At 41.6% G+C, this 27,026-nt stretch overlaps 1 protein-coding gene across 3 annotated transcripts; it reads left to right on the top strand.

The window, feature by feature from the left end:
* The first annotated feature begins 1,519 nt into the window (after positions 1 to 1,519).
* akt2 (v-akt murine thymoma viral oncogene homolog 2) lies at positions 1,520 to 26,261 on the top strand. Of its 3 annotated transcripts, none has more exons than XM_036585102.1 (16): positions 7,663 to 7,877; positions 8,060 to 8,133; positions 8,740 to 8,838; positions 9,808 to 10,005; positions 11,404 to 11,532; positions 11,811 to 11,922; positions 12,006 to 12,153; positions 13,001 to 13,132; positions 15,640 to 15,705; positions 15,795 to 15,863; positions 17,170 to 17,292; positions 17,492 to 17,620; positions 18,059 to 18,273; positions 19,330 to 19,417; positions 21,435 to 21,537; positions 22,455 to 26,261. In XM_036585102.1, the coding sequence occupies exons 4-16, from the start codon at positions 9,960 to 9,962 to the stop codon at positions 22,532 to 22,534; spliced, it is 1,440 nt and encodes a 479-aa protein (XP_036440995.1). In that variant the 5' UTR covers positions 7,663 to 7,877; positions 8,060 to 8,133; positions 8,740 to 8,838; positions 9,808 to 9,959; the 3' UTR covers positions 22,535 to 26,261. The 3 variants fall into 3 exon arrangements, with proteins under 3 accessions (XP_036440997.1, XP_036440995.1, XP_036440994.1); XM_036585101.1 differs by adding an exon at positions 8,370 to 8,449 and having other exon boundaries at positions 7,663 to 8,133; XM_036585104.1 differs by lacking the exons at positions 7,663 to 7,877; positions 8,060 to 8,133 and adding an exon at positions 1,520 to 1,563.
* Positions 26,262 to 27,026: the final 765 nt, after the last annotated feature.

The following is a 27,026-nucleotide window of genomic DNA, read 5'->3' as shown; positions in this document are numbered from 1 at the left end:
GGGCCACTGTTGACCTGCTGGCGGCCCACTGGCGGCCCACTGGCTTTCTGCTCAGCGTTTTCCAGGTGACCCACTGGTGGTTAAACAGACTGTTAAACACAATGCCACGTTTCTTCACTCATTTTCCACTCGCAGTCCAATTTACAGACTTATCATTAATTTTCTTTCTCTATCTTCTGTAAGTCACTTTAATAACTGCTCACTGGAGCAGTTTACAGCTGAGTGTAAAGCGGTTGGTATGCAGCACCTCCAAGTCTGAGTCCATGGTCCTAGTCCAGAAAAGGATGGCATGTCCACTCCACGTGAGGGGAGAGGACCTTCCCTAGGTGGAGGAGTTTAAGTATCTGGGGGTCTTGTTGACGAGTGATGGGAAGAGGGATGGTGAGATGGGCCACTGTACCGGACAGTAGTGGTGAGGAGGGAGATGAGCCATAAGGCAAAGCTCTCTGTTTACCGGTCGGTCTACATCCCCACCCTCACCTGTGGTCATGAGCTTTGGGTAATGACCGAAAGAATAAGATCACGAATAAAAGTGGCGGAAATGAGCTTCTCTGCAGGGTGGTGGGCTACACTCTACTGACAGGGTGAGGAGCTCGGAGTAGAGCTGCTACTCCTCCACACTGAGAGGAGCCAGTTGAGGTGGTTCAGGTGTCTGATTAAGATGCTCCTCTGGACGCCTCCTGTTGGAGGTTTACCAGGCATGGCTGGTACGAAGCCCTGAGGTCGTCGTAGGACCCCCTGGAGAAATTATATCTCCATATCTCAATGTTGATGATGGAAAATAGTGGAAAATCTGAAATAATAAGTTTTCTTTGGGGACTATTTTGCCTCACAGCACCCTGCATGTATCCCTCCACCATGAATGGAGTTTAAGTTCTCAAAACTATCATAAAACAGTGTCTCAGTCATCAGGCAGTGAATTCATAACCATTTCATGTAGGAACTTTCTGTGAGGGAGCTTTAAACTTCAGTGAGACCAGAGAAGTACAGAGCCCTTAAGGTGACATGGTAATTATTGTAAAATTACTTTATTGTAATTATTGTACAAATTACTGAATTGAGGGCATGAATTAATACATTGAGGCCATGAATCATAATATAAGGGCCACAAAATAATATATCAAGGCCAGAATTTGATACATCAAGGCCACAAGTTACTATACTGAGGCCACAAATTAATACACCCAGGCCATTAATGGGGCCACAAATTATTATATTGAGGCCACATATTTATGTAATGGTGCCAGAAATGAATATATTGAGGCCATAAATTACTGTACTGAGGCAATTAACTACTAAAATTAGGGACCTTTTGAGAGACTTTACTCGTGGCCTTAATATATTATTTCGTGGACTCGATGTATTAATTCGAGCCCACACCTTATTAAACAGTAATCGCTATGTGATCTCAGGGGTTCCGCGGAAAGAGACGCGAAGCCGAGCCTGAAGGCAGCGCGCGCGTCCTCGTCTCTGATCGAGCTGCTCTCCATGTTTTTATTATTGTTTTGTCCGGGGCCTGGGCGGACGTCACTTCCTGTTTGTGGCCGTGTGAAGAGCCGCTCGGTGAGTGAAGCAGCGCGCGGGGTTTGAGCGGGAATATTATTATTAATAATGATTATTAGTGTTGTATTATGACGCCTTCAGGGAGATCTTTAATCCGCGCAGGTCCGCCGCCGATAATTAGCCGCCGGCTGACCGCGCTCGGAGCTGCAGGCCGAGCGCAGCGCAGCGCAGTGTTAGCTTTAGCTTTAGCTTCAGCGCTCTGCGGTAATCGGGTTAGCATAGCGCCCCGCTGCTCAGCTAGCTGCTCCACACCGCTCTGGAGCGGCTTAGCGCGCGACGCGGCGGCTCATTCGAGGCGTTTAAGCGTCTGGTTTGTGCGTTAAACAGAGAGCGAGGTGGTCTGGAGCTGCAGCTCGTCTGTGTTTGTAGCTGGGTAGCTCGTTAGCTCGCTAGCCTTAGCTCACAGAGGCTTCGTGCTAACGCCGAGTTTTCCTCCGCAGAGCAGCTTGGAGTTCAGCTCCTGCTCTGAAGGGGTATTCCACCCGTTTTTCAAAATCCCCCCCGTGTTTGAGCGTTTGAGATGTAGACAGAGGGGTTTGGTGTGAAGTGGTTCAGATGTCTTTACAGTGGTGGTGATAGGAACCAGGGGTCGCCATGACTACAACACAGATATAGACATTTTATTTACTATCCAGAACCACCAGTGAACCTACACGAGTCTTCTGAGTTTATATGGAATGTTGATGATGGAAAATAGTGGAAAATCTGAAATAATAAGTTTTCTTTGGGGACTATTTTGCCTCACAGCGCCCTGCATGTCTCCCTCCACCATGAATGGAGTTTAAGTTCTCTAAACTATCATAAAACAGTGTCTCAGTCATCAGGCAGTGAATTCATAACCATTTCATGTAGGAACTTTCTGTGAGGGAGCTTTTAGAGGTGGACGTCTGGTTCCTATCAGCACCACTGTGAACAATTCTGACTCGGCAAGTTTCTCCAGAAATACACCGAACCACTCTGTTTACATTTTAATCATTTAATTATGCAGGCATTTTGAAAAATTGGTGGAATTCCCCTTTAAAGCCTCTGAAGGTCTCCTGGAGTGCCTCTCCATCCCAGATCACTTCCACTGGTACTAGAGTTTGGATAACCCTATTGAAAAAAAGACCATTAGAACCATTAGGATCGAAACCTGTGGTTTTTGCTTTCTAATAGGAATTGGTTTAATTGTTACCATTAGACACCACAAGCTTCCTGTAGGACACCTTAAAATCCCATTAGGAGACCATCAAATGCATCTCGAATCAGTCCTGTTAAACCATTGTAGGCTTTTACACTGTGACGTCAGCCCATCAGGACAGACACAGAACACCATTAGTGACTATTGAACACCACTAGGAACCAGCAGAAACTTAATGGTTTCTGTTACAGGTGGGTGAGATGGCAAAGTGTAAAATCATGATACCTCTTGAAGTCTTCTTACGATATATGATATGTGTCATGGTATTTATTTTTTAGAATGTCTAATAAGTTAGAATAGACAAAGTAGTGTCGCCATTTTAAAAATACTATCAAAAACTATGAATCCAGTCGTTTGTATTCAAAATTTCACTCACTGCGCTGCTCTAAATCCAGTTAAACAGGGCTAATTAGGCTCTTTTTAATCAAACATGCAGTTTTTAAGTACTGATGTCCACAATACGCTCTGAAAAGCATATTTTCAGAATTTTCAAAATCATGATAAATATTGTCATATTGCCCAGATTTAGTTTCTATGATTTATTTTCAGCCGGGAGGTGAGTGGAGATGCACCAATCCCAGTTTTTCCTCTTCCGATAACTATTCTGATACCTGAACTCTGGGTATCTGCCAGTACTGAGTACCGATCCGATACCAGTACTTTTTCTTTAAGTTCTGTAAACCTCACTGTGTCTAACGAGGCTGTAACTACAGTAAAAAAATGAAAACATGAGAATGAAAAACAAAGAATTATTGCATAAAGTAGTTATTAATATACTTCGAGAGATTTGTTTATCAGCCAGACTTGTGCTGCTTGTCTTATCTGACGTTTAAACTGAGGTTTTTTAAAATGAGGCTCGCTTGTTATTCATTTCATATTTGCCCTCATTATTCTAATTTAGTTTTGCTGTCATCCTGACTACGTTTCATAACTTTTTAACCTACGCGAAATAAATAATAATGAAAAAAAAATTAGTTTTTTGCTCACAAAACTGATACAGTGCAAGGAAAAGTTCCTGCATGGGACATTTATTCTGGCGCACCGCAGCCCAGAAAAGAAATCGTGGCAGATTTCACACCTGCTAATTTAATTTCCATAAGCAAAGAAGTTTGCCTGTAATGTGGTCATTGATAATTCCTACATAAATGAGTTTTCTGTTCGTTAATAAATGCAGAAAGTGTTTTTGATGTTTATCACGTTTTGGAGTAACGCGCTTTAAGTGAAGAGTGACGTATGGAATGTGTATCAGACACGCCTGGCTGAGATCTGATTTGTTTAATAAGGTCAGTATTGGTGCCGATCCGATCCAGAGTATTGGATCAGTGCATCCCTAGAAGTGAGCTAGGTTCTGTAGTTGTGGTGCTCATCACCGATATGGAGCTGCCGGTCAACATACTCGTCCACTGTGTGTCCAGAAGTCTGCAGACTTGTTTCTTCTGTAATGAAGGTGTTAATAGTGAGCCTGTGCTGCAGTAACAGCCTCTGCTCTTCTGGGAAGGTTTCTAGATGTTGAACATTGCTGTGAGGATTTGATTGAGCATTAGTGAGGTCAGGTACAGCTGACGGATGGTCAGTTCTGAGTCACTTCAACTCATGCCAGAGGTACTGGATGGAGCTCCATCACTCCAGAGAACACAGTTCCACTGCTCCACAGCCCAATGCTGGGGGTCTTTATACCCCTCTGGTCAAGGAGACCATAGGATCATGTACAGCTGCCAGGATTGTCTGCGTACTTTTGGACGTATAGTGTATTTTAGCAGTTGAGTAATATGACATTTATCATTATACAGCAGTTAGTTCTGTCCGTGCAAGCTGATTGGTTGAGAGGCTGTCTTTTTCACAAACACTGTATCACTCCGCTGAGACGCCGTTGCTATTTCACGATAAAACACTCCCTCTCGTCTTCTGTTGCTTAATTATCATAATAAATTACGTGTCAAAATGTCACAGTACGCTTCTCTGAGCGTATCGTCAGTACATTACAAACAATGACCGACGTTCGCATAATTAGCCCTGTTCAGGTAGATTCAGTGCAGTGCACAATGTGAGTTTTTGATAGTGCTTTTTAAAATGTGGCGCTGCTGGTTCTTTTTTGTCTTTTCCAACTTAAAAGATGCCAGAAAAATGAAAAATCATGGCATTTTGCATGTCTTTAAAAGTTCGAGGTATCGTGATATTATATTTTTGCTGTATCGCCCACCCTTAGCTATAGTGTGCTTATAAACAAACGTCGTACGTTCTGTGTTTGTGTTAAGCGTCTGCGGATGTTTCTCCAGTTGCCACCGAGTTGTAGGGAGTGTTTGTTGTTGTGCAAACAAATGAGAGCTGCAGTCACGGTATGTTTAGTTTTCACTGTTAGTCTATTTCAGTGTCCAGAAAATACATTTGCATCCCTTTGGCTGTCGCCATCCGGCCAGATGACTTTGGTGCGTTTTTGTATTGACCATCAGTTTTTAAAATTTAGTCTGGGGATGGACGAAATGGCAAATAAGAGCCTCATGTTACTTCAAGATTCACAATACGGTCACAATATTTACCTTTTGATAAGTTGGGACTGGCAAAAATCATCCAGCTGTGCCACGTTTAAAAAAATGCTGTCAAAAAAACCGAACAGTTATTTTTTATTCAGCGTTTCACACACTGCGCTGCACAAAACCCAGTTAAATTAGGCTGATTATTCTCTCTTTATAATGAAACATGCAGTTGGTGAGTCTAAGCACTGACAATATTCCCAATATTCTCAGAAAAGCATATTGGGACGTAATTTATCGTATTGCCCACTCCTATTCTGTACGAATATTCTGTGTCCTCATAGTTCTTTTGGACTCTTTTACTTTATTGTAAATTGGTCACAGATATTATTTTTCTTTAAACTGAGAAATTTTAATTTTGTAGTTGCTCCAATAAACATTTACATTAAATAACATAACAAAAAATAAATGTTTACATTAAAGCAGCACACGGCTGTGTAAATGAATCAGTGACGATTTCTTAGCGTTTTAACTTTACACTCACTGTACTTCATATGCAGTTGTCTGCAAAAGTTTGGGCACCCCTAGCCAAATCTTTTATATTTATAATATTTTGTTAATTTTTCATGTGAAAAGTCTGAATATGCTAAACAATGAGCTAAACTAAAATATTTATATGTGATTAGCTTAAAACAATAATATTTGTGGCATGTGCAAAAGTTTGGACACAATATTCTTGGTTCATGTTCACAGATCTTAAATATAGTCATGTAATAATCAAGTCAGGAGAAGCTTGTGTTTCTTGACATAGTTGATGTTGTGTTTTGAGGTGTGTTTTGGATCTTTGTCCTGTTGTGAAAGCCAGCATCTTTTCAGCTTCTTGTTTCTTGTCTATCTGCATTCCATCTGCTTCCTGATATTTGGTGGAATCCGTTGTTCCGTCTACCCGTGCAGTGTTTCGCGAGCAACTGGCTGCCACACGACCCCAAAGCATAACAGATCCATCTCTGGCTCAACAGACAGCACGGTGTTCCTTTCATCAAATGCTGCTTTTTTTTCTCCAAACATATGTTTAGTGATTGTTAGTTTGATTTTACTTCATCAGTCCACAGCACTTGTTTCCAAAACGCCTCTGGCTGATCTGGATGTTTTGCGTACTCAAATGTTGACTTTTATGACGTTGCAGGTGAGGTTTCCTTCTGATGTCTCTTCCATGCAGATCCTATGTCAGCTAAACCTTCCTGAAGGTCCTTTGCTGTCATAGGGGGGTTTTGCTTTGCCTTTCTGGTCAGCATACCAGCAGTTCTATCTGACAGTGTTTCCTCGACTTTCCACCACAGTTCCCCTTAGTTAGCTTCATTTTCAGATCCCCACCCAGCCGGTCAGAGGAGCCCATGGTTGTTGAATGTTAGCAAAAGCTCATTACACTCTGGAATTCTCATCAGCTAACGGTTCTTGACCTGCCTAACTGGTCCTAACGAGTCGATTAAAGTCTAATGGGTTAGATCTGAGATTTTACAGCAGGATGGGTGTCCAAATTTCTGCTCTGCTATTTTATTTTTCTGTTTTGTACGTTAATCAGAAATACATTAACTCTGCATTAACAATCACAGCAACTTCTTTTAACTTCAAAAATAAAGTGTCGTTTGTCCCTGGCTGCCCGAATTTATGTGTAAATCTGTTTTGATTACAGTGAAGACTCGTTTAAAAAATATGAGGAAGTAAAACAATCAGGTGTTTATCAGTGTCAGTCACAGTGAGGTGTTACTTATTAGATATTCTATCAGAAATGAGATATTGGAGCGTAGCTGATGATTATTATTGATTTTTATTATTCTGTAACAGCTTTTATTTTTTACATTAAGGTTAATGAGTTAGTGTTTAAAATTAAACGTTTAGGATTTAATGGGTTAAAATGAGGTTGAGTTTTGGGGTTTAAGGGGTTAAAGGTAGGATTTTGGGTTTTATGGGGTTAAAGTTAAGGGTTGGGGATTAAGGGTAAAATTAAGGGCTCAGTTAAGAGGTACAGTTAAAAGGTTAGAGTTTAAAGGCTTAAAATTAAAGATTAGAGCTTAAGGGCCTAAATTAAAGGTTAAGGTTTAAAGAGTTACATTTAAGGGATCAGGGTTTAGGGTTTAAAGTTAGGGTTTAGGGTTTAAAGGCTCAAAATTATATACATAAAATGTTAACATGATATTCTTGTATTGTTTTAAATCCCCAGCAGTGTGGATGTAGTGCAGGTTTTGTTTTTCGAGCGTTAGTACAAGGTCCAGGTGAGTTTCAGCGCTCAGTTCAGACAGTGAGTAATCATTAAGTTGTTGAAATGGACTGAACTCCTGTTTACTTTTCTCCTTTGGACCTCTCTGTGTGTGTGTGTGTGTATAGGAACTGACTGAACCGCAGACGGACAGGCACACAGGTGTGTGTGTGTGTGTGTGTGTGTGCAGTGTGCCAGAAAGCTGTGTTCTGATTGGATAGTCCTGAGTTTGCTCCTATTGGTTGAGCATTGTTTCAAAAACACTGCCAGGAGCTCCTGGTGGTGAGAAAATACAAACTTCAGCTTCTTACATCATCCAGCATCTATCAGCAAAGGAGGACCTTCAAAAAATGGCGAGGCGAAATATGGTGTCTTATTCAGAATTCTCCATGTCAGAGAGTAACAGGTGCACCATTTAAGGTGGTATGGACTATTAGAATAAGGAGCAGCTCAGGGACTGAAGTTTTAGACTCTGTTCGTCTCTTTTTGGTCTAAAATAAAATGTTGTTTATTGTTGGTAGATCACAGTATCTCAGGAAGCCAGGAAGACGACTCATTAATTGATGAAAATGTGGTTTATTTGCACAGACGGACGACCGCCGGAGGGGACAGTCTGACACTGATCTGCAGGGTTGGATGAATCCTCTGCTGTGTAGTGAGAAGTAAAGGCTTTATACATAAATGGATCCAACAAAGACATTGTGGTTTCTCGGCTGTTTAATGTCTAGCTGTGTGCTATATCTATATGCTGATCTATAAAAATAAATTTGTGTTGAAGATAAATAACGTTAGCCACACGTCCAGCATGTCTCGAGCTGAAAGTTGACTGGTCTGTTTATGTTCTGACTTGTTTCCTGACGGTGGTGTGATGCGATACTGTATATGCTTTCTCTTACAGTGTTATTTTTAAGCAATAGGACCTGAGAGAGAGAGAGAGGGCGCGTTATTTCAGATATCACTGCTGTGACTCAGTCACAGGTACGAGGTGAAGGCGGGGACAGTAGGTCATCACACAGCCTGGTCTATTGCTTTAATCTGTTGCGTTTAAACAGTTCTGCAAAATAAAGAGTTTCCAGATGAAGCTAAATATGGTTTAGATCCAGTTGTTCTGTGTTGGTTTCTAGTTCACTCTAGTTTTAGTTGTTCCAGAAGCTCGTTTGTGATTTAGTCCTGCGTTTACTCTCTTTTCAGAGTCTGAGCCGGTCGAATGTTATTGTGTAGAAGTTCTCTAACGTGTCCGTTTTCTGTTTCTGTATGTGTTAAATTAGAAGCCTGTGGTGAATCTCGAATAGCTCCCTACACTCTATTAGGACTGGACCCGAATATACTGGACCGAATATTCGAGTATTCGGATATTCGTTCATTGGGTAGGTATTTGGTTTTTAACTTTGGGATTCGGATATTTGTTTTCTTTTTTTGTATAAATGTTGGCTATCAATAAAGGCTGTAAAACACCATTTGGGGCTCTCGGGAGAAACTTTTGACAACTCGAGGTTTCAGACAGAGAACAGAGAAGAAACAGCCTCTTCAGCGCTAACAGCTAAAAACACAGCCCTCTGCTCTACTCCGGAAAACCCACCGCTCCCCCACATTCAGGCTCTTCAACATTCACAAATGAACTGAAAACAGTAAACATTTTTCTCTTTAAAAAACGGAACTACTTAAGGCACAGTGTGGTGACGCCGCAATACAGCCTGTCAGCACATTTTTGTACTATATTTATACTTTTTCTAACCGCACTAATAAAATTTAGAGCATCATGTTAATGCAGTACTAGACAGCATGTATTCCCAGCATGGCTGCAAACAGCGCCCCACGTACAGGACCCTCACTAGGGCAGCGATGTTGCTGTTCATACCTCGAGTTACACCACCTCATGCGCTGTGCTTTAGTGGTGTAGATTTAATGAAGGTGGAGAAAAGCAGGAGGGCGCTCTTTTATTTTTATTTTAATAAAACTGTGTTTGCCTGGGATTAAACATGGAGATGTTTGGCATCCTTGGCTCCACAAAAAAAGCAGTTTTACCGCTACAGTCGATGGCAAAAGTTGGGAAAATTAAACTCTTTTCCGTCGCGGCTCAACTGAAAACAGTATCTGGTTTACCGCCAACGTGTGAACGCAGCGTCACGGTTATGGTTAGCTACAATGTAAAGCCAGCAACTCAGCAACTGGTGCTTAGCGGAACGAGTTATTTTTACATCTGATGTTGCTTAATGATGTCTTAATGTGAAGGCGTTTGTGGGGACCTTCTGTGAACAGTGTGATGGACTCCCATACTTGAATTTCTGAATGTTTTTGCTGTGATTAACTGTTTGTATTTACTCTGTTTACTCCAGGTGCTGTGCAGCTGTGTGTTTGTGGTCGATCGTCTGACCCTGTGACCCGGCTGTCCCCTCCCCGACCTCCCTGACCCCGCCCTGTCGCCCCACACAGACCCACACACCCCCTACACACACTCACACACACTCACACACACACCCTGCCCAGCATGAACGAGGTTAGCGTGGTGAGAGAGGGCTGGCTCCATAAGAGAGGTGAGCACCGCTGCAGCTAACGGATAAACACTCATCTGAGACACAGATCAAAGTGAAAATCTCACTGATGTGTTACTGTGTGTTTAGAACTGAGTCACAGTGACAGTTTCAGTTTGTCATAAACTGATGATGTTCTTCACACCTTAACCTGCTGGCTTATTATGTAATTGTTCATCTGAAGGCTTATTATTCAGTAACTTAATCTTAAGATAATGTGTAAGTTCTGCACAGAGCCTTAGTGCTGGTTTCCCAGACAGGGATTAAGCCTAGTCTTGGACTTAAACTGCAATGCCAAAGGTCTTTCATCATGTGAAGTCCTGTGTGTAGGCTTAGGTTTATCTGGGTCAGGGTTAGGGCTTAAATCAAGTGGTTAGAATTACGGTTTAAGGGGTTAAAGTTGGTAGGTTTAAGAGGTTAGAGTTAGGGGTTAAGATTTAAGGGGTTAGAGTTGACAGGTTTAAAGGGGCTAAAGTTAGGAGTGCAGGTTTAAGGGGTTAAAGCTAGAGGTTAAGGTTCGAGGGGTTAAAGTTAGAGGGTAAGGTTTGAGGGGTTAAAGTTAGAGGTTAAGGTTTGAGGGGTTAAAGTTAGAGGTTAAGGTTAGAGGGGTTAAAGTTAGAGGTTAAGGTTTGAGGGGTTAAAGTTAGAGGTTAGTGTTCGAGGGGTTAAAGTTAGAGGGTAAGGTTCGAGGGGTTAAAGTTAGAGGGTAAGGTTTGAGAGGTTAAAGTTAGAGGTTAAGGTTTGAGGGGTTAAAGTTAGAGGTTAGTGTTCGAGGGGTTAAAGTTAGAGGGTAAGGTTTGAGGGGTTAAAGTTAGAGGGTAAGGTTTGAGGGGTTAAAGTTAGAGGGTAAGGTTCGAGGGGTTAAAGTTAGAGGGTAAGGTTTGAGGGGTTAAAGTTAGAGGGTAAGGTTAGAGGGGTTAAAGTTAGAGGTTAAGGTTTGAGGGGTTAAAGTTAGAGGTTAGTGTTCGAGGGGTTAAAGTTAGAGGTTAGTGTTCGAGGGGTTAAAGTTAGAGGGTAAGGTTAGAGGGGTTAAAGTTAGAGGGTAAGGTTTGAGGGGTTAAAGTTAGAGGTTAAGGTTAGAGGGGTTAAAGTTAGAGGTTAAGGTTTGAGGGGTTAAAGTTAGAGGTTAGTGTTCGAGGGGTTAAAGTTAGAGGGTAAGGTTAGAGGGGTTAAAGTTAGAGGTTAAGGTTTGAGGGGTTAAAGTTAGAGGTTAGTGTTCGAGGGGTTAAAGTTAGAGGTTAGTGTTCGAGGGGTTAAAGTTAGAGGGTAAGGTTCGAGGGGTTAAAGTTAGAGGTTAAGGTTCGAGGGGTTAATGGGTTAAATTGTTGGTGTTTTCTTTTTGGGTCATATTTGTAACTTTCTTTTTCTTTTCCTTCCGTCTGTTTTTAAACCTCTCTCCAGGTGAATACATAAAGACGTGGAGGCCTCGTTATTTTATCCTGAAGAGCGATGGCTCGTTTATTGGCTATAAGGAAAAGCCTGAGATATCCGACCCCAGCCTGCCTCCGCTCAACAACTTCTCCGTAGCAGGTCCGTAAGTGTGGTGCTGAGGTGGTGCTGAGGAGCATGTACTCGGTGTTTGGTGAAAGTGCTCTTAATGGATGATGATGGAATGTAATGGTAACAGTAGTGACTAACACGTAAGAGTTTCTGAAAATCAGACATCACTCCTCTTATGCTTCAGTTCGATTGTTCTCTGTTTTTGTATAAAGTGTCCCTGGAATTGTGAATCTTTACTGTCATTATTACTGTTTTTCTTATTGTTGCTTAAAGCAAACATGCTTGTTTGTGGTGTTTCTCTCGTTCAGAATGCCAGCTCATGAAGACCGAGAGACCCCGGCCAAACACCTTCGTCATTCGCTGCCTGCAGTGGACGACGGTCATCGAGCGCACCTTCCACGTGGACACCAATGCTGAGAGGTGGGGGTCTATTTAAAGGTAGGTCTGTTATTCTGCTGTTCTGAATGTGTTCTAATAGATGCTCCGTTCCTCTCTCTCTCCAGGGAAGAGTGGATCCGGGCGATTCAGGCTGTGGCCAATGGGCTGAAGACTCGTGAAGAAGAGGAGCCAATGGACATCAACTTCGGTTCCCCTGGAGACAACAGCCTGGAGGGCATGGAGACGGCTATAACCAAATCCCGCACCAAAGTGGTCAGTGTCCTGATTATGAGGCTCCGAGAGAAAAGCAGTTTATATCACAATACCTCCATTTAGAGTCAGTTATTCATTCAGCCTAATGAGAAACTGTAGAACAGACTCAGTTTATATCACAATACCTACATTTAGAGTCGGTTATTCATTCAGCCTAATGAGAAACTGTAGAACAGACTCAGTTTATATCACAATACCTACATTTAGAGTCGGTTATTCATTCAGCCTAATGAGAAACTGTAGAACAGACTCAGTTTATATCACAATACCTACATTTAGAGTCGGTTATTCATTCAGCCTAATGAGAAACTGTAGAACAGACTCAGTTTATATCACAATACCTACATTTAGAGTCGGTTATTCATTCAGCCTAATGAGAAACTGTAGAACAGACTCAGTTTATATCACAATACCTACATTTAGAGTCGGTTATTCATTCAGCCTAATGAGAAACTGTAGAACAGACTCAGTTTATATCACAATACCTACATTTAGAGTCGGTTATTCATTCAGCCTAATGAGAAACTGTAGAACAGACTCAGTTTATATCACAACACCTACATTTAGAGTCAGTTATTCATTCAGCCTAATGAGTCTGTTCTACAATTTACTGATGAGCTCCAGCATTTCACTGTGGCCAAAAAGAGGTCCAGGTAGATCTTCCACTAAATGTGATGTACGACAGAAAGGAGAGACCAGCACTGTTTTCTCATGTCTTGATTTATTTTCATGAGTTTGACTTCTTATTTTTTGTGATGTGGTTATTTACAAATCCAAACCCTTCAGTGATTTTCTTATGGACGCTATTGAAGTTTGGCTCGTCAGTGTTTCTGTGTTCTGTCTTTAGACAATGAATGACTTTGACTACCTGAAGCTGTTGGGAAAAGGCACATTTGGGAAGGTAATTCTGGTGAGAGAAAAAGCCACTGGCGTCCATTACGCCATGAAGATCCTACGCAAGGAGGTCATCATCGCCAAGGTAACTGAACACGCATATTAACAGGCCGTGAGGATGTGATGGCGACTCTTTGTTTGTTTAGGTGTAACAGCGGACAATATGATGATATGCTATCATTATTGTGATGATTTTTGTCATGATACTCTTCTCTGAGTATACAGTGGGTTCAGTCAGCACTTCTACAGCACAGACCAACTGCATGAATCATAAAAAAGACTATTATAGAGAGTCTGTAAACAACAGCCAGAGTAGAGTAACTACATAAACGGCATATTAACAAATAGCTTAATGGATTTGATTAGAGCTGTCAGATGATTCAAAAAAATTATTATTGTCTCAGATTTCTGCCAAAACACACGTTTTCCACATAAAAGGCAGTGCATTTTGTTATAGATATATTTAAATGTAATCAGAATATTATTATTACTTTCAGAAAATCAGTAACAATATCTTGAATATGGATCCTGATCATGTGATCTCCACAGAGTGAACACAGCTTCCAGTTTATATCACCGACATCCAGTGAAAGGAACAGTGTCTGCGTATTTCAGCTAGATAGTATATGTATCATATACACAGAGTGTGTGTGTGTGTGTGTATGTGTGTATATATATATATATATATATATATGTTATATTAATTAATTATGTATTATGTAATCGTACATAGTCAATGAATGTATATCATATATATCATATACACAATGAGTGTATATCGTCAAATAGTCAATGAATGTATATTTCAAATATACACTCAATTAATGTGTATATCAAATGTATCATACAGTCAGTGAGCGTATACATCATGTATGTCGTGATGTTTTTTATTTCCTTGTTTTTCTTCTTAAATTGTTTATTTTTGCTTGAATTAAACTCATAGTTTTCTACAATCTCCAATTAACATAGCGCTGAAGATTTGCTGGTGAATTGACTAAGTTCAGAGAAACTACATACAGTGATGCATATCAGGAAAATGTCTTGAAGTCGGTGTGGGCGATATGGCATAACGACATCAGTGCTTTAGGACCTTCTGACACAGAAACAGTGCCTCATTAAAAAGATCAGTGGTGATTTTTATTCAGAAAAATGTTCCGCACTAAATCCAGATAGACGAGACAAATTATGTTCTCTTTTTAACGAAACATGCAGTCGGACAGTTTTCTTTAAGTACTGACGATATTCACGATATGCTCAGAGAAACGTGTGGTTTCACGATAATATTCCTTGCCTGTTTCTTCAGGCGCTCATAGTCTTCCAATGACATCATCCCGTAGTGCTGCCATGGGCAGGTTATATGGATCTAATCACCAATATAGCTCATCTTCTCTTTGTAGTGTTTTCTGGAGATGCATCTAAAGCCGGCCTCACACCAAACGGCTTTCCAATCAATTTCACTGTCGCAGACAAATCGAACGAAATCATGAGTCTTGCTGACGTCGCACTCGCGTCATCTCGATTAGTGAGAGGTGGTCGGGATGGCTGTCTTAGATCAGTCTTTTTCTTGTCTTGATGCTGCGACAAAATCAACCGTGTTTAATATTATTGTAAGTTTTAAGTCTTGGCTCATGCAAATAGTGACGTGCTGAGAGATGGAGGGAGGGAGGGAGAGAGAGAGAGAGAAATGAGCCTGAAATCTCTGTAAAAAGGCAAATCTGCTCCACTTTAATACAGTAATCATATTAACTTAAAATGTAAGCTGGCTGGTTTAATATTTCTGTGTATCAGTGCTGTAAGGAGACGTGCAGAGGACTTTAAGAAGGGCTTTATTGAAGAATCATCTGTTTTTTTGTTTTTTTCTTTCCTTTTTTTTTTTTTACTGTTACACTGGTTTCTTATGTTTCTTATGTTTTTTGTTCATAACACCCAATCAACAGTGCTGAATCACTGCGTGTTTTGTTGATGTGTAAATCTTCATTTATTATACAATTTAAAAAGTATCTGCACATTTTATGGCTTAATTTAAAAGATTCTGGGTGATGATCTGCCAGAGTATACAGTTCTACAGTGAACTGAGCCCCAGATCTTTACATGCTCAGCCAACGTATCTTCTCATCTGTACCACTACAGAGAGGAAGGAAAAGTGTTTTTCTGTTTGTAAATTTCCACCAGGTGCATGATGGGGAATAATCTCAAAAATCTAGTTGCAGTCTTGTAAATAGCGCCGCTGCAAGATTCCCAGTCTTTGCAAAATCAGTCTGTGACTAAAAACTTTAGATGTGCGAGGGTGTCAGACTTTAGTCTTTTACAAGTCTTTATAAAGTGTTTTAGTGTACAGTTAGCATGAAGCATCAGCATATCTGTTCATGTGTTTGTGGTCATTCTGGTCTGTGTTGTTGGTGTTTATCCTCCTGCAGGGCTGCGTCTGCAGTAATGGTGATGAGATGAGCTCCATCAGAGCACAGTCAGAGCTACAGCTCACCCACCAACATGGAGACGCCGACTTCTCAATGACTCAGCCGAGCGCTGTGAATTGTAATGTGATATTTTTGACGTCACCTTTAAACGAGTGAATGTGTGTCTGTGTTTCAGGACGAGGTGGCGCACACAGTGACAGAGAGCAGAGTTCTGCAGAACACGCGGCATCCCTTCCTCACGGTGCGTTCGGCTCCGCCGGTCTGTCTTATTGTGTTTAAACTGCACTGAATCATTTCATGCTTTAACCTCGAGTCTCTTTCTGACCACAGACACTAAAGTACGCCTTCCAGACGCACGACCGCCTCTGTTTTGTGATGGAGTACGCAAACGGTGGCGAGGTATTATCTTCTCACCCTTTCTTCAGTACACAGTATACGAGCTTATAGCGATAGTTTGGTTCCCTCTTCACCCCAGATGTAATCAGTCTGCCAAGACATGTTTGGTGTCTGAAGTTTGCTTCTTTACTTTAAAGGCTGATGTCGCTAGCAAGTGATGGAAGCTTGAAACTCGCCAATGTATCATACAGTGTATGAAATTGTGTCCATTAAACCACCACTGTAAGACTTTACCAAACCCTGGGCTGCCCAGAGTGTAGTGTTAACGCGAGGGTGTTTAATTCGGCCTGCCAGAAGGTTATTCTAATGCTGCTCCGCTCACTTAGAGACACTTTTATACTATATTATATATATATATATATATATTATATATATATATATATATATACACACACACTGATCACACAACATTATGAACACCTCCTTGTTTCTACACTCATTGTCCATTTTATCAGCTCCACTTACTATATAGGTGCACTTTGTAGTTCTGCAGTTACAGACTGTAGTCCATCTGTTTCTCTGACAGACACAGCAGAGCTGCTGGAGTTTTTAAACACCTCAGTGTCACTGCTGGACTGAGAATAGTCCACCAACCAAAAATATCCAGCCCACAGTGTCCTGTGGGCAGCGGAGGATGATTAGCTCATACTGTTCAGCAGCAGATGAGCTGTCATCTCTGGCTTTACATCTACAAGGTGGACCAACAATGCAGGTGTGTCTAATAGAGTGGACAGTGAGTGGACACAGTGTTTAAAAACTCCAGCAGCACTGCTGTGTCTGATCCACTCGTACCAGCACAACACACACACCACCACCACGTCAGTGTTACTGCAGTGCTGAGAATGATCCACCACCCAAACAGTACCTGCTCTGTGAGGGTCCATGGGGGTCCTGACCACTGAAGAACAGGGTAAAAGGGGGCTAACAAAGTATCAGAGAAACAGATGGACTACAGTCTGTAACTGTAGAACTACAAAGTGCACAAGGAGGTGGTCATAATGTTATGCCTGATCGGGCTGTATGTGTGTGTGTGTGTGTGTGTGTGTGTGTGTGTGTATATATATATATTTATTAAACTTATTAATTTCTTATTTCTTATGTATTTTATGTGTAATTTAGTAACAAAATATAGTGAATTTTTTTTAACGTTTAATTTTAAACATATCTGCTTTCTTTATTTGCAAATCAAATGTCAAAAACAAAATATACTTGTTTGTATAACGTTTGTCAGCTTGGCCCACCATGGCAAAAAGTTTGGGCACCCCTAATCTAACCTAGAGTTTGTCCTTTTTCTTCTTCCTTTCTTCAGCTGTTCTTTCACTTGTCACGAGAGCGCGTGTTCACAGAGGACAGAGCGCGGTTTTACGGAGCTGAGATCGTTTCTGCGCTGGAATACCTGCACTCTAGAGACGTCGTATACAGGGACCTTAAGGTAGATTCGTTATCTCTGTAAGATTAGCATTGAGTTATTCTTAAATGTTGTAAAGCACGTTAGAAACAATTGCAACAAATGTGTTGTATCTTTAATCAAACTTCTAGTTGCTTGTCAACCTCAAATAGCTCCCGATTCTCTTAATTGATCTCATGTTTAACTTTAATCGATAACATTTGTGTTGTTTTTATTTACTCAGCTGGAAAATCTAATGCTGGACAAAGACGGTCATATTAAAATCACAGACTTCGGCCTCTGTAAGGAGGGCATCACCAACGAAGCCACGATGAAGACGTTTTGTGGCACCCCAGAGTACCTGGCACCAGAGGTGTGGATACAGTGCCGACATTTCTTAGAAATTTTAATAAGAAAACACTCAAAGCACTTCACTGCTAAACTGAGTTAAAGTGATGAGAAGGAAGAGTAATCTGGAGTTATGCTGTTGTCAGAAATGCATTAGAAACCGTTGAACTGAATGTTTAACAAAACCATCTTTACCGTAACCTGGTTTTAAAAGAGCAGACAGTGTTTTCTGCTGAAGCGTGGACCTTCAGCTGCTGCTAATAGGGTGAAGAGTCGGACAAACTGCAAATAATTCACTGTTGACATTTCAACATAGATAGGAATGCTGCACTCTCATCTAAAAACTGGCCTTTTGCAATGATAACCGTACGCAGAGGGTTTACAAGTGAGAGGAGCATTAGGACATTTTTCTGTACTTGGTTCTGATAGTTTTGATTTTTTTTCTCTCTCCCTTCTTTCTCAGGTGCTGGAGGATAACGATTACGGTCGTGCGGTGGATTGGTGGGGTCTGGGTGTGGTGATGTATGAGATGATGTGTGGTCGGCTGCCCTTCTACAACCAGGACCACGAGCGTCTGTTTGAGCTCATCCTGATGGAGGAGATCCGCTTCCCCCGAAGCCTCTCGCCTGATGCCAAGTCCCTGCTGGCTGGCCTGCTGAAAAAAGACCCCAAACAGAGGTGAGGAGGCTAACAGGGCTGGGTCTACTGCAGCTTTAATCGGACATGAAATTTCATCCAAACCCAAACATAGCTGGAGGACATTCACTGTCCCAGGCCAAACCCACAGCACCAAGTTTAGAATCCGGACCCCACTGTGTCATGACAAAATTCTGTCTGAACCGACTGTAGCCCACAAAATTCTGTCTGAACTGACTGTAGCCCACAAAATTCTGTCTGAACCGACTGTAGCCCACAAAATTCTGTCAGAACCGACTGTAGCACCACAAAATTCTGTCTGAACCCGACTGTAGGCCCACAAAATTCTGTCTGAACCGACTGTAGCCCACAAAATTCTGTCTGCACTGACTGTAGCACCACAAAATTCTGTCTGCACCCGACTGTAGGCCCACAAAATTCTGTCTGAACCGACTGTAGCCCACAAAATTCTGTCTGAACCGACTGTAGCCCACAAAATTCTGTCTGAACTGACTGTAGCCCACAAAATTCTGTCTGAACCGACTGTAGCCCACAAAATTCTGTCAGAACCGACTGTAGCACCACAAAATTCTGTCTGAACCCGACTGTAGGCCCACAAAATTCTGTCTGCACTGACTGTAGCACCACAAAATTCTGTCTGCACCCGACTGTAGGCCCACAAAATTCTGTCTGAACCGACTGTAGCCCACAAAATTCCGTCTGTACCGACTGTAGCCCACAAAATTCAGTCTGAACCGACTGTAGCCCACAAAATTCTGTCTGCACCCGACTGTAGCCCACAAAATTCTGTCTGCACCCGACTGTAGCCCACAAAATTCTGTCTGAACCGACTGTAGCACCACAAAATTCTGTCTGAACCGACTGTAGCCCACAAAATTCTGTCTGAACCGACTGTAGCCCACAAAATTCTGTCTGAACCGACTGTAGCACCACAAAATTCTGTCTGAACCGACTGTAGCACCACAAAATTCTGTCTGCACCCGACTGTAGGCCCACAAAATTCTGCATGAAAGTTTCTGAAAGTGCTGTTTAGATTGAAGAGTTTGAATCTGTATTGTGATGTTTTCTTGTTGACAGGCTGGGAGGAAGTTCTGATGATGCCAAAGAAGTGATGAGCCACAAGTTTTTTGTCTCAATCACCTGGCAAGACGTGTTGCAGAAAAAGGTGAGAGAGGGAGTCTCTGAAATGGAGATATGTAATGTTTAATCTCCTCTAGGGGTGGGAGGTATATCAAAAATGTAATATTGCAAAATTCAATATTCAATGTAAAAGAACAATAAAATTGCACCAATTTTAAGAAATCTGAAAATTAGGAGAATTGTCATCGATGTTGTCATCGATGTTGTCATCGATGTTGTCGTCGTCGTTGTTGTTGTCGTCGTCGTCATCATTAAGTGCTGTTAAGTTGGTTCTGACTCCTGGTGACCATATGGACAGTGTACCTCCAGCGTGTCCTGTCTTCTGTTTGGATCTTCAGGCTTCTGAATGTCCTGTTCATGATTTTCTCATTGTCTCCATCCATCTTGCAGCTGGTCGTCCTCTTCTAATAATAATGTAACATAATCTTTAGCTGTAAAAAGGAACGAAATAATGAAGTCCAAGAAGTTTGTAAAATCATTTCTACCCCATTCTGTTCACTTTTCTATAAGTACTGATTGTTATTTGAATAAATACAACCTTAATTAATAAGTAAATAGATTAGACATGTAATGAAAGATCAAATAGTTAAGCATTGGCTAAAAGGGAATATTAATGTCTCACTAAAGCCGGCCTTAACCAAACGACTTTTCAAGCGATTTCACTGTTGCAGACGAATTTCCAGTGTTGGAATAAAATCGAGACTTGCTGGAGTTGCGTTGCTCTCAGGTCATCTCGATCGTTTAGTGTGAGGTGGTCAGGACGGTCTTTAATCAGTCTTTTTCTCATCTTGACGCTGCAACAAAACCATGTTTGATATTGTAAGTTTTGAGTCTTGGCTCATGCTCAGTGACGTGCCAGAGACGCGAGAGAGCAAGCGGGCGGGCGCAGCGCGAGAGAGAGGGAGAGAGACAGCAAAGGAGAAAACGTATCTGCTTTAATACAATAATCATATTAAATTGTAAACTGACTGTTTCAATATTTCAGGTTCACTGAGCGTAACAGGAATGAGGGAAATGTGCAGAATAACATCACTGAAGAATCCAAGTTTTTTTTCTTTTCTTTTGCTTTCTGTCAGATTAAAAACGTAACTGCACATTTTACAGGTTAATTAAAAAGATATTGGGTGGCGATCTGCCGGTATGCACAGTTCTACAGTGAACTTGGCTGATCTTTACTTGACCAGCCAACGTTTCTGCCCATCTGTACCACCATAGAGTGGAAGGACAAGTGTTCATCTGCTTGTAAATGATGGGAAATACTCTCAAAAATCTAGTTGTAGTCTTGTAAATAGTGACACTGCAAGATTCCCAGTCTTTGTAGAATTGTAATCTGTGACTAAAAACTCTGTGATGGTCTTTAGGTGTGAGAGGGCGTCAGACTTCAGTCTTTCAAAAGTCTTTTCAAAGTCTTTTTAAAGTCTTCTAGTGCATGGTTAACATAAGAGGCACTAAGAATGCATTAGGCCATAATGCATCGGGGCTTTCTAAAGCAGATGCCCTTTAGATGACCTTAGATGACCTTAGATGACCTTACTTGCAGGTGCACTCTCAGTGAGTCCCTATGATATATGGTCCAGTAGGGCCTTGTAGGATCAGATAAACTGGTGCAAACTGGCTGAAACTGGCTTTTTTTTTATGAAGTGTTGTCTGCAGTAAACTTAAGGGAAGCCACGTGATGGAGAAGTTTTTGAATAGGGTCTGATGGAACATCAAGTTCTGAGGTGACATTGTGATACCTCAGATAAGGGTATATAAGGGCTGACAGAACAGCCGCCTGCATGCTGAAATAGAGAAGAAGCCTTTGCTCTTTTCTCCAGCTCAGCGGCTGAACACACTTTCCTTTCTGACACTCTGAACTCTGTTATTAGTCTAAGTGTTTATCCGGTACTGAAAGATTTCTGTTCAATAATATTGTGTTGTTAGCCTGTTCCCCACTCTCCACTGCGTGAGCGGTTTAAGGTGGAATGAAAAATTCACATAAGAAGCTTTTGTTTTTTGTTCAGCGCTGAGCAGATATTTGTCTTTGTTTAACTTGTTTTCAGCTCATCCCACCATTCAAGCCTCAGGTGACCTCAGAAACTGACACGCGTTACTTTGATGAAGAGTTCACTCTGCAGACCATCACCGTCACACCTCCAGACCAGTGTGAGTACATCAGCCCAGCGCGGCTGTGACGGCGATCCTTTATCATTCTGCATTAGGATTTATAACAGGCGCTAGATATTCAGCTCATCTCTGTGAACTCTATGAAATGGTTGGTTGGTCTTCACTTTCAGTGCGAAGACAAAATCATTGGATATTTTTTGTCTATAAAGCAAATATTGGTCAGCTTCCTTTGTATTCGTCTGCTTTCATGTCAACAAATAAGTGCATATATATGCAGCTGGACATTCCAACAGTACAGTCTGAATGCGGCAAGGCAGCTTTTAGTCCCAGAGCTCCGTCTGTGTGGACTGATCTGCAAAAAAATATAAAAAAATTAGAGCAGGTTAATTCCTTGAGTGATTTTAAAATAACTGTTAAAGAATTATATCGTTCTGTTCTTGTTTCTGATTTGGTTTTGACTCTGATTTGATTTTGTTGGTGTTTCTTTGTGAGTTGTTTTGAGTGCTGCCTTCTCAGGGCTCACATGTAAAATATTTATTGTGATCATCCTGGTTAATTAAAGGTAAAATAAATAAATAAATAAAAATACAGGAAAAAATATAAAATCACCAATCAGTAGCAGTAATATTAGCGTCCAACTGCGCCAAACAACTGCCGTAGAAAAATGCAGGGTTTTCTTTGATCCTTTTAAATATAATACATCCTTTTCCTTTCCAAAATTAAAGGAAGTTTCCATGTAAATGATTTAGAAGCATTTAGATTTTTGTTTTAGCTGCTTTCCTCTATTCACCCCCCATTTAGGATGCTCTGTGGTGCCCTCTAGTGTTTTGGAGTCACGTTTTGCTATAATAGACTTCAGAGCCAGAATGAGCCTTGTCTGTGTTTCCTGTATTTTGATGCTGCTGTGTTCTGATTGGTGGAATATTGAATTTTATTTTTTCTTCTCTGTTCTGCAGATGACAGTTTGGACGCTGAAGATCCGGACACACGCACGCACTTCCCCCAGTTCTCTTACTCCGCCAGCGTTCGGGAGTGATGGACACGCACCCCCTACACACACACACACACACACACACACACACACACACACACACACACACACACACACACACACACCACACACACACACACCCTGACCAGCAAACTGGACCCCCACACCCTCCCAGCACATGCATATATATACACACTCGCACTCGGACCAGCAGACCAGCCTGATTTATTTGGGGGGTTTTACAGGCGAACAGACCCACGCACACTGTTTCTGATCGATCCTCCAGCCTGCAGTCACACTACACCTGCTCCACTGTAATTATCACTGTCGCAGGCGTCGCTATGGTAACAGAACCAGCAGGACACGCGGAGTGAAACCCCTCCGGTGGACATGCACCACGTTTCTTTTCCTCTCTTTGAGAGAGAAAATATTAAACTTCTGATTGTTACAGTTTTTCTTTTTCCAAAAAAAAGGAAAAGAGAAAAGAACACAAAGCCATATCTCTGCGACTTTACAAGTGCTCTTTCTGGATCGAGCTGTTACCGGCAGTGTTCAGAACTCTTTCTGAAACAGGAGAGAGAACCAGGAGGTGGGGGAAGAACATCACGCCTGCTGCTGATGGAGGAGAGCCTGTGTACAGAGTGGAGCCCGTCTTTACGCCTGCTCGCTTCGTTCAGGCTTCAGTATCGGTATCGTATCTGGATAGAGAGCCGCGTAACAGTGCAGGTGTAAATGCTGTAGGCAAGAGTCCGAACTTTTCAAATAGACATGAAAGTTTTAAAAACTTTGATTAAATTTGGATTACATGCAATTTTTTACATGCAAAGTAGCTTCTTTCTAGGGCTGAACGATTTGGGCACATTTTCTGACTAATACTGCGACTGTTTTCTGTAAGATGAGGTTTGAGCCTTTTTTGGCTAAGAAGACCAGCATATACTTTTTCTGGCTTGAGACTTGAACGCTTAACACAGCCTGCCAGTTATTTGTGTCACAGCACATGGATGTTTGGTTGCTTCTTATTAGTCTATTTCATCTAAACGCAGTTCACAAGTTCCGATTTATTCAGTTTATATAAAACTTGCAATGTGTTAATGTTGATAAAAAGACTTAAAGACTAATAAAAATTGCAGCTCTTGCGATTTGAAAATTGCACTTGATATTAAAATTATTAATCTTTCAGCTCTACTTCTCTCCAACGTTACACATTCTTATAAGAGCCATGAACCCTGTTCTCTACCAGAGGGCAGCGTAGAGCCTGTGTGTCACCTGGTCTAATGAGTTTCTGGTCTGTTTACTCCAAAGAGGGAGGCACAGTACGATGCTGCAGCTGTCTAAAGCAGACTGGATTCAGCGGAACCAGACTTTGAGCCTCTTTAGTGAATTTATCAGGTTTAGCGTCAGCTGATTAACTTCACTCACTAAAGTAGGAGGTGGATTGCGATGTGACGAGGCTGCTCTCTTTGGCAGACGATGAGAATCTGTTTATCATAAAGACTTTAGATGATCAGACACCAGATTTGACTGAAATGCCCTAAAAAGATTTAAAGCTGATCAGTCAAACCACTTCGAGACACAAATGTTATAAAAGTGCGAATGCGTACGTCTCTCCGAGCTGCATCCGACAACCAAAACTCCTCCCAATGCTGTGACTCCTCCCCCAGTTGTTCTGCATTTGTTTAAGACTCTGCCCACCGGACTGCCTCCGGTTCAGCCATGAGATTCTCCTCTGAGCTTAACTCAGGGGCCGTTAGTGGCCCACGCTCGTTAAAATAAAGCTCCAGTTTCGCGTCTTTATTCACTGCCTCACTATAATACTTAACGTTTTAATGCCTGTGTGCATCACTGTGTGAATAACGATGTGTAATAATGATTGGCTGTTGTACATGAGCTAATTTGCATATCTCACACCATAAAGCAGTCGGCGCGTTTGACTACCAGTTATACGACCGACTGACGGCACAGTCTGATTGGTTGAGAAGTGTTCTATTATGTGATAACGTTTTTATCACTGTATGTGTCAGTCTGCTGAGGAACGACTGGCTTTACGCTGCAGTTGACCGTTACTGAGAAACAAAAAATGGACACATTAGACGACTTCTGTAAGATAATATGTGACCTGGTCAGATTCTGAAAAAGAGACTGACCGCAGGACTACGTCAAATTCAACTAAGCAAACTGGAATCAGACAGAAACCAACTGAAAACAATTCGGCAAAACGAGGCGCTTTACAGACGAGCGAAACCGCATTCAGTTTCATCTGGAAACACTGAAAAACTGAGCTCAACCTGATATTCACAGTTGAACAGCTCTGTAATGCATAACGTCGGAAGGTTTCGCCGATACTAAAGCACTGCAGATACAATGTGGCTTTATTTTTATCAGTTTTTGATTTTCGTAACTGTTCTGTTAAAGCAGTAGAACACTGGAGGGACTTTATAGTGAATAACTTCACGGCTGTGATTCGGTCGCAGGAACGAGCTGAAAGTGACGCAGGCACTTATCGGAACACGTTACAGTCCAGATACGAGGCACAAGAAACGAGCAGGTGTAAACGGGTTCTCAGCACGTGGAACGTCCATGCCTTCATCAGTCTGTCTCTGTGTGTGTGTGTGTGTGTGTGTGTGTGTGTGTGTGTGTGTGTGTGTGGTCTGAATCTTCATCTTAAAGTGTGTGTGTTGGTTTTGTAAAATGGGCATAATGTGGGTTTTGGGAGGTGCTGTATTCGTGTAAAGGGAAGAAACAACCTGCAGTTCCTTCATCACCAGCCTGGAAACTTCTCCACCAGAACCTCCATCAGAAACTTTAGGACATCTCTATCAGAAATTTCTCATTAGTAAACTCCCGAGGTTCTTCATCAGAACCATCGGAGACGTCTCCTTCAGAAATTAGGGACCACTTTCCCCATGTGGTTTAAGTCTAGTCTTGGACTAAATGGAAGTGCTGTTGGAGAATCACCTCTGAAAATTCCTTTTAGTCTTGGATTAGTCTTAATCTGGGTCTGGGAAACTGGCCCTAATAGTCCTCCATCAGAACCTTCAAAAGAAATGTCACACACTTTTACATAAACACCAAAAGTTCTCCGTTAGAACCTTCTTCATAACGAAGAAGGCAGAGTGTCTCCCAGCAGAACCGCTGAGACGCATCCGATACTTTTCTACCAGGAACATCAGAAGCTCTTTATCAGAAATATCAGAAATGTCTCCATCAGAAACAGCTGTGTGTTCTACTATCACTCATGTCAATCATCTGTACAGTGTCGGAGGCATTGATGTAAAAAGATTTTATAAGTATGATTATTTGAATGTCCCCTTATTTAACACACAGTCTCTCTGTCTCTCTCTCTCTCTCTCGCTCTCTCTCTCTCTCTCTTCTCTCTCTCTATTCCCTCTCTTTCCTGTCTCTCTCTCTGTGTCTCTCTCTTCTCTCTCTCTCTCTCTCTCTCTCTCTCTGTAGTAAATAATGATTTGGGGTGGGCGGTGATGGTGATGGAGGTGTGTATAATGGTGTGTCTGTGTCCACCTGCCGTCAGATCACACTGCTCACTAGAGTGAGATTGTTTTTGTTTTTTTTTTTTCTTTTTGTTTTGTTTTTGTTTTTGTTTTTTGTGTCTTGCCTTTTTTGAGATGCTTCATTATTCGGGCGTCTGGTTTTGTTTTTTGTTTTGTTTTTCTTCTTTTGGATCAGTGCGCTCGCCCTTTGTTCACCCACTCCCTGAAATTGTCAATGAAATATATAAATATATATATATAAATATATATATTACAATAGTGAACATTTTTTCGTTTCTTTTGTGCTCTGTGTGTGTGTGTGTGTGTGTGTGTGTGTGTGTGTGTGTGTGTGTGTGTGTGTGTGCGTGTAAGAGGAAGGTGAGTCACCAACACCCCCCCCCCTCACACTCCTGTCCTTTTTTGCTCTTCATTATGTTTGTCCGCCAGGTGGCGTCCCCAGGCCGCACTCTTCCTGCAGGAGGAACTGCATCAAGAAACATGAACAGCAGTTTGGAAATATAAACATAAACATGCAATAAGACACAGAAAAACACAAAAACTGCGGAACTGATTTCTGTTCTGTTTCTCTCTGAATGATGAACAATCGCAAACAGCGCTAATGTGACGTACTAAATGAGGTTTTGCTAAGTTGCAGGAATGAGAACACCTGTCTGCATGGTCACAGCTGTTTGCTGTTGGGATGTTTATGCGAGTAAAAAATCTTTATCTAAACAGCGCTTCCTCTTTTACTGGCCAGTTAGCTGATTAAAGAGGAATTCAATGGAGTCGTTCAGAGATTCACAGTGGTTTGGTGTGAAATGGTTCAGATGTCTTTACAGTGGTGGTGATAGGAACCAGGGGTCGCCATGACTACAACACAAATATAGACATTTTATTTACTATCCAGAACCACCAGTGAACCTACACGAGTCTTCTGAGTTTATATGGAATGTTGATGATGGAAAATAGTGGAAAATCTGAAATAATAAGTTTTCTTTGGGGACTATTTTGCCTCACAGCGCCCTGCATGTATCCCTCCACCATGAATG

The sequence above is a fragment of the Colossoma macropomum genome, unplaced genomic scaffold (assembly GCF_904425465.1).
Source record: "Colossoma macropomum unplaced genomic scaffold, Colossoma_macropomum, whole genome shotgun sequence".
NCBI lineage: Eukaryota > Metazoa > Chordata > Actinopteri > Characiformes > Serrasalmidae > Colossoma > Colossoma macropomum.
Note: the sequence above shows the minus strand (reverse complement) of the source record. Positions and strands in the feature narration are given on the sequence as shown.

Bases quoted from the DNA above. Each gene is read 5' to 3' on its own strand.
- akt2 (XM_036585104.1), top strand. From the start codon at position 9,960: ATGAACGAGGTTAGCGTGGTGAGAGAGGGCTGGCTCCATAAGAGAG. The intron at 10,006-11,403 runs GTGAGCACCGCT...ACCTCTCTCCAG, and splicing joins GGGCTGGCTCCATAAGAGAG to GTGAATACATAAAGACGTGG. The intron at 21,538-22,454 runs GTGAGTACATCA...TCTGTTCTGCAG, and splicing joins CGTCACACCTCCAGACCAGT to ATGACAGTTTGGACGCTGAA.